This window comes from Carassius auratus, unplaced genomic scaffold (genome assembly GCF_003368295.1).
Source record: "Carassius auratus strain Wakin unplaced genomic scaffold, ASM336829v1 scaf_tig00215484, whole genome shotgun sequence".
In the NCBI taxonomy this organism is placed as follows: Eukaryota; Metazoa; Chordata; class Actinopteri; order Cypriniformes; family Cyprinidae; genus Carassius; species Carassius auratus.
The window spans coordinates 21,056-31,248 of NW_020528106.1; the positions used below are offsets into that span (position 1 = coordinate 21,056).

Sequence of the window (10,193 nt, forward strand, 5' to 3'; positions counted from 1 at the left end):
ATTATTTAAACTTTAAATGTCCAACTCTACATTAGTAGGCTATGGCTATTCTTTTAGTGGTGCTACTTATTATTTACTTTAACATTAGGATCCTTTTAGATTGGTTAGAAACTGGGAATAAAGCAGACAAGCTAAATTATAGAACTATTTAAAGTGAATATAAAGTAGAAAATGGGTGTACTTTGAATACTTTCTACGTTTTCTCTGATTACTAAGTAAATACAAATAATTGTTGTTGCAACATAGGACTGAAATATAATTTTGCATCTGAAAATTTTAATACTTATGAATCTTGTCCATTTGTGTTTAATAATATGCAAGTTTCAGATTAAAAAATATCTCTTGAGACAACCCCATTGTTTTCAGTTGCAATACTATCTTGTTCACCTAGACATCCGAAGTGTGCAACTACCGTTAACTATGCTTAGAAATGTTTTCAACTGTTAAAAGATCAACCTTATCTAAAAAGCAATTTCCAATGTCAAATTGTGCTCATGTAGATTATGTAATGAATCTCATCAAGGAAGGAGATGAACACGAGTAATAAACAAGTACATTTTATTTACCTCATATCCACCCGAACTGCATCTAAACAAAAGCTGATAAATCTTTCTGTGATCCAAAATAGACATGACAGCAGCAGGACATGCTGTTTATGAATGTGTCCCGATACAAATTAGAATCAGATCACCATATCAGGCTGCGACTCTAACAAGTGTGTACAAGAAAGTCAAAAAACAACTTCCATCAAAAATGTCTCCTTTGGAAATTTAGAAGGGCCGGGGACAGATTAAAAACAGTGACAGGGTGGCATTTCAAATCTGCCAAGTGACCAGTAAGGGGAGGAAAAAAGAACATCCATCTGCATCAACTATAATGGGAAAAGCATACGTTTTAAAATATAAACAAAACAACAGTAAATAATTATATACTTGAATATAATCAGGCTGTGACCATTAAGACTAGTGTTCAGAAACATGGCATTGAAGGGGAACACAACTGTTCATTTCTCTCATAAAGCCATGTAGGCCCTTCCACATGACACGTCTCTGAATGCTGCAGTGTAGTTATTCTGTTGGCAAGAAACAAACAAGAGCTTATGACGATTTCAGTTTCATACAGATGATTTCAACCACCACCATTCAAAAAGATATTTACAGCACCCCTTTCTAGAGTGTGTGCATGCTGTTCTTGGACTAAAAACTACAAAACAAAAAGGCAAAGAAAAATAATAAAGGGAATACATCAGCTAAAACAGCATCAGGGAAATAAACATCCACAATATATGATACAATTCAAAGCTTAAATATATGCATACTTTAACCAGCACATGCAGCTATGTATAGCCCAACAGAGCTCCTTGCAATTAAGGAGGGGAGTTAGTTAGGTAAAAAATAAGCAGAGCTCGGAAAACTCATTTGTGTTGTGAGATTTGAAGTTGGAAGCCATTTTTGTCATTGAATCCATAAAGACGGTTTATCAAAAACAAAGCAAATACATAAGAAACAGAAATTTGTGTCCACTTGCACCAGATATGAGAAGATTGCGTCGTGCATCCTCTCCTAAAAGTTCTCGTTGGACCGACCAACTCTCTCTCCACTGCTTTCACGCTACTGTGTGCATCTCCCTTGCTTTCCTTGATACCGAATGACAGGAAAAAAGAAAAAAACACAGCAGCTCACAGGTTTAAACACCATTGCTTGCATATGGCTGACAAAACTGACTGGACATCCCAGGTCGCCCAACTTTATAAGCTCCTGAACGCAGTTCTCTCTGGTAAAGAGGAGGCAGGAGAAGGGAGCCTCGTATATAGCGAAAGAGAGAGCAGAGAGGATGGTGGTGGCCGTTAGCATGTTCCTCAAGAGAAACCCAGTGAGCTGGATGTGCTGGATCGCTGGTTCAGACGAGACATGCTGTTCATGCTCGAGCTGGAGGGCTTGAGGGGCGAGTTGCAGCCCAGGGCTTGTGGGAAACGCTGGTGATAGCGATCCAGACGTAGATACTTGACCGTCACCAGCTTACCTAGGAAAAAATCAGGACAGGTTTAAAAACGGACTGAAAATTGACTGAGAAAACCTAGAATAAATGCAACATTTGTTTACCATCAAACCAGGAGCCATGCAGTGCTTTGAAGGCTTTCCCAGAATGCTCTGCTGAAAGGCACTTCACATAAACGCAGCCCTAGATGAGAACAAAATCATACAGCAAATCAACCCATTAATTAAATGCTTCTAGGAATATTACTCGGTTCCAAAAGAAAGAAAAGCTTGAAGGCAACATGAAATCCTTTGTGAACAAGGCAATACTAGAATGCACTGCTAAAAATTAATGATGTACAAACAAATACAGGTCTGTGTAATATCTTTTTTTTTTTTTTAGATATTACCTATTATTTGTTTATCTCATTTAATTTAGCTATTATTATCTAGTACCCATTAGCTTAGCAAAATGCTAACATCAAATGCCAATCAAAACAATTGAGTAAAGTCAGTTTATATGATCAGCTTGATGGCAAACCAATATGGTGCAAAAAGGGTGAAAAATTATCTTCAGATTATTTAAAGATAGCTTATTTTACCTAATATTTGCTTATTACAATATGTAGCACCTGTAAGCTTAGCAACATGCTAACATGAAACAATCAAAACAATTCAAGATGGCATAAAGAATAGTTTTGCAAACAACACCACCACACATTAAAAATTAACTGTTCCATGCATTTTATGCTTCTTACAATATGACTCCATTGGAGTAAACTGTGAGTCAAGTCAATTTGTTTGGCCACTTATGAGGGTCCATGAGGGCTGGGATGCAGCCTCTGAAGGCAGCAGGCGACTCATTAGCTTTTGGACAAGAACCTATAAACCCAAGCTGTATATTTTGTAATGAATCACACAGGATCCTCACCTCTCTTGAGTTTTTGTCAACAGCTATGTGAACAATTCCATCGTTGTCACTGCACTTCTCCAAAATGGCTTCTTGAATGGCGAGGTGCCAGTTTTCCCCTACTTCCCTGTTCAAGAGGGAAATACAGAGCAGTGAGACTACATTTCTCTAAAACACTCTATACATTTTACTTGAACAACCAATTCAATGTGAGGTCACATGCAAAAGTCCTTGAGAAACGTACATTACAGGATCAAACATGTTGCGAATCTTCAAGCATGGCGTTAAGCTGTTTGGTGGTGAATTTCTTCGGTCCAACGGAAAAGCTGAAGAACAAAACAAGCAACTTTAGGTTCATGAACATTGTCTATATGCCCAAAAGAATGTGGACACTATGCAAAAACATTTTGAATGTTTAGTATCAGTTACATTTGTATTAACAGGAAGTTAGACAACCAAACAAGTCAATCAGAAGGAGGGACCCACATTTATTAATCCAAAAAATTTGTTTGACCTTAAAATGCAGATGGTTGACTCCACACAAAGAAAACCTTACCTTGGCCTTGCCACACTTTGGATGGCATGCTGGACATCTTATCAGGTGACACTGAGGGCTGAAGCCACCGCCACACCATGAAGTCTGCCCCTCCAATCCTCTGCGTTTCTGTCCGGATGCGGGACTCATTAGCAGAGAGAAAAGCAACGGCTCTGTCCCACACCTTTTTCATCTTCTTTCTGAGAGAAAGACAAAATACACATATACCCTTCAGAATGCACTGGACCAGGAAAAGAGGACGTTTCATCTGAAAATGCAAAATGAGCTAAAACCAAATTTTCACTTGCAAAGACGCAATACCTGTCTTGAGGCTGGACAAGAGAGTCACGGACATGAGGGATGGGCAAATACTGCTGCAAGCCCTTATTCTCCTGACAGGCTTCATTGTGGCTTCTCATTACATCTGTGAAAATACAAAGCACAGGTGATTAAGATGCTTTACAACACCTGCACTGTGTAATTTCTGTGCTAAAAATATAGCCTAACGATGAGACAGCCTTACCGATGATCCTTTCCACCATGTCATACATCTGTCTAGTTTCCTCCTCTTCTTTGCGCCATCTGTATTTCATGTAATACACCAAACCCAAAACTACACCGATGCCTACAGAGAAACACAGGAAAGGTTAATGAAAAGACTTAGATCTTCCCCGTGCAGAAAACACCAACCTCTGTAGAATGTAGAAGCCAACCTGCAAGGACGAATAGAACTCTGTGGATCACAGTGAAGAAGGCGCGTCTGAGGCGACAGAAGAAGGACATGCGTGGGTGGATGGACTCCAGTCGTGAGATTTCCGATACTTCCTCTATGGGTTGAGAAGGGTCGGCACCAATCAACCTGCCAAGAAGCCAACACACCCCCATTGAACACTGGAAAATGGCACACATGGAGTGATCGATCGATAGATAGATAGATACTTTGGATGGACATCAAGTACCTTATACCAACAACATCTTTGGTTTTCATGACCCACTCTAAAGACGTTTCAATCAAGTTTTCATAGGCTTCATTTTGGAGCTTGAAAGAGAAAGATGCTTTATTATGTTGTGCATTTTCATACTGGTATACACACTGTTTACCAAATTATAAAATTAAAATATGACAAAAGGTAATTGTCAATTAAAGAAACAATGCAATTTGACTAACAGAAGATGGAGATCAAACCCTTCAATGAATAAAACAAACCTTGAGGTACGTAGAGGCGTCACTAAAAGAGACACTTCTGTTTAAAGGATTTTTAAAGTCTCCACAATCATGTTCTCCTGAAAGGCAATCAAATGGTTGCACTATTTAATGCTGCATATATTAAAACAAAATATATTTCAGTTGTATCTGAATGCTCACCAGCGACATTGGCCAGGTGCTCATGTAGAGACAGGAGCAGGTTAAGGATGAGGTCTCGGTCTTTAACATCCTATTCAAATCAATACAAGTAATTGTTGCAAGTGCATATTTAAAAGGACAAAAAAAAAGATATTCCTTTTTGGTGGAAAAGGGAATTTGCTTGACTAAAAGTGTAAAACATGGGACACAGGTGAGCAGACACTTACATATTGCAGATCAAACTCTGGTCCGAATGGGTGAAGTATGACTGAAAAAGAAAGAAAAGTAAGTTGACAAAAGGCATTACTCAGCACTAGACATTTTATAATGATATGACTGGATGGTATTTCCCAACTATGGCATGGAGGAGGGCTGCTCATCATCTCACACTTGAGTCATTGTCTGAACATTGTGCTTCTGTCCTCGCTCTGGCCCGGGCCCAGATTTAGCACAGCAACTGCCCTGCGCGTCTCAATCACAGACTGCATTGGTCTGGCTTATCAGACGTGAGCCGTCTGATGTTGCAAGCCATTTAATCCATCAGTCTCTGAGAGGAAGCCATATACTCCGGAAAAACAATTGCTTAAAATTTTCAAGATCAAGTCTGGCCTAGATTTCAGGTGATGAGATCAAATTTTACTGTTTTTGGGGTTGTGCTATAGATGCGAGTGGCTTAAACCTTCTTAACCCTGGTAAAACCACAAAAATACATGGCAAAAGTGGCCTACAGATATTATTCTGTGTGGCGCCACATTTAATTTTGACAGGAATGAAAACAAGGCTGGGAGAAATAGATGTAGAGTTCAATGGACTATACTGTTGTTTAACATAATTGTTCAGCTGACAAAACACCTTTTACGAAAAACATTTTAGTAAAGAAAACTCCATAAACCAGTTTTGCCAATTGTGAGATTTATACAGCATGCTATTGTAAAGACTTTAAATCTATCCCGTATTACGTCCAATCAAACTAAGTTCATTTTTTTTTAGAACAGCAGAATTAATAACAAAATAAAACTATATTATCAACTAACTTTCTTATAATACACAGTGCACAAAATTCAAAGTATAATTATTGTTTCTTTGATAAGTTCTTAAAACGTACTAAAATATTAGACATTATAAAACTAAACTTTGACTGCGTTCAGAATTGGACACCTGCATACTACGGAAATAATAGCATACTACATAATGATAAACATTTCAAACAGCTTTATGCTACATTGTTGACAAGATCAAAATAGTGAGTCAGGATGTTTTAAATGACTTGGGATATTGGGACACTGCTTTTTGGGATATTATATAGAATGTTCTGAAATATTTCCTGCACAGACTACTTTAATACGGTGCATATGTAGTGCACACAGCAGAAATACTAGTAGTGCTATTAGTTTTGTACTAATTAGATAGCATGTTGTTCAAAATAACCTAAATCACAAGATTCAAATAACAATCTGAGAAAGTAGAAATCTGAAACACAAACTGTATATGTCACACTCAAAGTGAGAATCAGGCATTTAGACGGCCAGAGAGAAGTCAGTCACTCTAACTGGACGCAAGCTCCCAGAGAGTCAGACAATTAGGCCGCTTTAGCTTGTCTGTGACCTAGATGTCTGCAGCACGCTCTCCAGTCAAAGCTCCCTCCCTGAGAGACCAGCCATGCCACAAATATACATTGTAATTCATCAGTCGGCTTCCTCTCAAGAGCCGTCTCTGCCTCCAGAGCACTTTACTCTGATGGTACTCAAGCTATTTAATCTGAGTGGCATAGCATGCACATCCAAGAACAGACTTTCTCTCATCTGGGAAAATGCATCAAAAGATTAATGCTGGCTATCACATTATGACCATAAAGGATGTCAACATGTCAAAATGTGGGGACTACCAGACTAGCCATGATTATCAAATAACAGACACTCAGAGAGTTCCCACACTTTTCAAGAGTGGATTTCCATGACTTTCCAGTCACTGATAATTCCTGAGTATATTAAAAATGATTCAATTTAATTTATTTTGAATAATTAAAGCACAAAACTTACAACAAAAACATTAAAGAAAATGATCCAGGTCATTATTCAACAGTTTAGAAATAATTTTAAAGAGTAATTAAAATTCTCAATTAACCAATGAATCATTAGATCAACATTTTAACTAGTCTGAAGTGCATATCAGTGCATTATGGGTTGCAGACTAGTGCTAGTCTACAAAAAAATGCATTATTTAGCCAATCAAAAAAAGTACATAAATTCATATGCATTCATATTTATTATTATTTAGCACAAACTCGCCTCCAGTAAGAAAAAAACTTTTAAGATAAGGCTCCTTAGTCACAAATATGGTAAGCATTAAGATGTTGAAGAGTAATTTGACAGTTTCTGTCAAAGACAGATTTACGGTGAAGGTGCGATGAGCTACCTGAAATCCACCAGCGCTGGAACAGTCATTTGACATATCTTGGAGCACACATATTTCTAATGCAAATACCTCTCTTTGTCCCATTAAGCACCAGTGGCATAGACCATTTCCTGTCTGAGAGGTGCACATAGTCTGGGGTGATAAGTACTGTGTGAATTAGTCATGTTTGACTCATAGAGTTGCAGAAACTACTAGAAAAACTTTCTAAAGCATTAAATGTGTCATTTTAAAACAAGCCCTGTGATTTTGCTTAGTAAAATCAATACAAATTAATTTGACATTTGCAATATATACCAGATACTACACCACAGTGTACAGACAATCATTTAAGAGATGCAACACAATAAACAGCACTTAACATCATCATAATCTCAAAGAATTATGGTATTAAAGTCCAAAAGACATATTGTACTACATTACTACAATAATATAGCCTAGCATTTACTGGACTATCATTCTATGTATCAAAGCACCTCAGTATCAATGCACCATGGTAATTCCATTGGACAAACACCACGGTAGTGCTACTTTTTGTAAATGTTTCATGGTATTAAAACATTTTTTTAAGTTTCAGGGTTGGGATGGGTGTAAACATAACTATCATTGTATGAATCTTGTAGCATTTCAAGTACCACAATATTACATCATGTTTTTTGGAAAAGGATGATACTAATATTGTTTTTGCAAAGTAAAATATATATATATATATATATATATATATATATATATATATATATATATATATATATATATATATATATATCATGGTAGCTAGATGTTTTTTTTTTTTTTTATTGGGTGCAAGTAATACATTCATTTGCTATGTGGTATTCAATCAGTGGCATCAAATACTAGCAATTACCATGGTAATACCATGTTTTTTGGATGAGGGAACATGTAAATATCATCCTTCATGAATATAGTACTTACCAGCATTCAGAACTATTATACATACTACATAAAACATAACTTTCTGATAACAATGATTGTAAACCATCCCAAAATATTGCCTAGGGATATATCTGACTTGGTTTTGAGACACATGCCCCCACTTCATACTTACTGGCTGCATCCCCCTCGGATAAGCTGGAGCCCCTCATCCGCAGGTACATGAGGCCCAGCAGGACGAAGAACAGGCAGGCCGCTGTCAGGAGGAACATGGACAGGTAGTGAGCGCTGAAGCCGCCGGTGGCGGACACCTCCTCCCGTTTAAACTGCTGCAGGAGCTCGTCCTCGGGGACCGCGGTGTGCTGCTTGGGCTTGAGGGTCGAGGCAGGGCTGTATGAGTGGTTGGAACCGGTGTGGTTCGAGTGGTTCGCTCGGTATGTCGCGGTGTAGGAGGGAAAGCGCGGTCTGAGCCCTACACTAAACCGACTGCTACGGCTGCTACTGCAGGGGGACTCGCCGTCTCCGTTGTCGAGGTGGTTCTTATTTAAAGAACCGGATGGGACACCACCGCCGCCGGTGATGCTGCCGCTGCTGTTATCATCCCCGTCAATCCCGGAGAGTTTCTGGTAACTGCGGCGCACGTAACTGCCACTGAACTCCCTCGGGTTCTTCTCATCTCGTTCCCCAAGCATATCTAGGCTGAAGTCAGGAGTATCATGCGCCGTCTTCTCCGCGCTCCAGACGCTCCGGTGCGGGGAACCGGAGGAGGCGACTGGACCGTGTCTGGAAGTCAGACGGCGTTCGCGGGGACGCTCTCGTTCACCCTCCTCCTCTTCCTCCTCCTCGTCTGAATCAGAGTAATCCTTAGCTAACTTACTACTGTTAGACTCATAAAACGCCTTATTCCCGTTCAAAGCCCGAGTGTCTCTTTCCGTTTCCTCTAAATCGTTGGATTTGCCTCGGTCTGCCCACCACGGAGACGCAGAAACGCTTTTCCTGTCCACGGATAAGCCGAGGGAGGCGGCGGGTGTTCCCGCAGGCCTGAAGCTGGGTGTCTGCAGCGCGGGTCCTCGATGTCTCCTGCCGCCGCCGCCGCCGTGATTCGGGCCTCCTTTCTTCTGCGGTGCCTCCGCGTCCGACTCGTCCGAGCTGAAGCCCAGCACGAACTTTCCGGGTCTGCGCTTTTCGCTCCGGCTGGAGCTCAGACGCGTGACGTCACCGTCCGGTGGCCTGGCGCTGAGTCCCGGAGTTCGCGCCGCGGCGTTGCTGTTGCTAGCGCCGCTACCGCCGTTGCTGTTGATACTCCCGCTGCTGCTGCGTCCTTTTCCGCTCCGCGAGCCCCGCGGCTGTGGCTGCTCGTCCCGCAGCTTTTTCAGTTTCTTCACGTACACGGGCCGTGTGCTCTCCGTCACCGGGCCCGGGGTATAGCCGAGCCGTTTTAATTCAGACACAAGCTCCTCATCCGTTAACTGTGCAGACGCCATCTTTGCACGAAAAAACAAAAAACGCACACAGCTAGGCAGAGCGGAAGTGACGTAGAAGTAAGCAGACAGACGGCCAACTTGAAAGGAACGAAACGGGAAACTTATATATATTTTTTTTATTATTATTAAATGAACATGCTGATACATCGCTATGAATGACAATAAATAAAAAGAGGGGAAAAAACGTCATTTATTTATTTATTTATTTTTAAAGTCTTATCTTTAAAGGACAGCCAAATTTCAGTCAATAATAACATAAAGTCGGGGTTTCTAATAATATAAGACACCTCTTTATTTCAGAAATGATGTGCTGGGATAGAAACCAATTATTATTATTATTTTTTTTTTTACATACTTTTCCACTCATTAAGGAGTTCCGATGTGATATTTACAACATAACGTTTATAATCATCAACATCATCATCCTCATGCATTTTCTATAACAATAATAATAATTGTGTTATTTATTTAAACAATGTATTAAATAAACATTACAATTATTTATTTTTGTTGTTGTTTTGAATAATTGAAACCCCAAAATGAAACACAAAATGATTAACAGTTAAGAAAATCAAGTCAATCAAATGTTGCTTATTCTTTTTAGACATTCGAACATCTGGTTAACATGCATTTAGGTTAA

General features: G+C 39.6%; 1 protein-coding gene across 1 annotated transcript; it reads right to left on the bottom strand.

Annotated features, from left to right (window-relative positions):
- Positions 1–541: 541 nt before the first annotated feature.
- Positions 542–9,604, bottom strand: LOC113094879 (inner nuclear membrane protein Man1-like). The gene is made up of 13 exons (XM_026260511.1): positions 8,245–9,604; positions 4,994–5,034; positions 4,788–4,857; positions 4,629–4,705; positions 4,381–4,460; positions 4,135–4,280; positions 3,945–4,046; positions 3,743–3,845; positions 3,443–3,621; positions 3,131–3,212; positions 2,908–3,013; positions 2,103–2,181; positions 542–2,022 (listed from the first exon to the last, which is right to left on the bottom strand). Exons 1-13 carry the CDS (start codon positions 9,551–9,553, stop codon positions 1,859–1,861), a joined length of 2,538 nt encoding a protein of 845 aa, XP_026116296.1. The 5' UTR covers positions 9,554–9,604; the 3' UTR covers positions 542–1,858.
- Between the last annotated feature and the right edge of the window lie 589 nt (positions 9,605–10,193).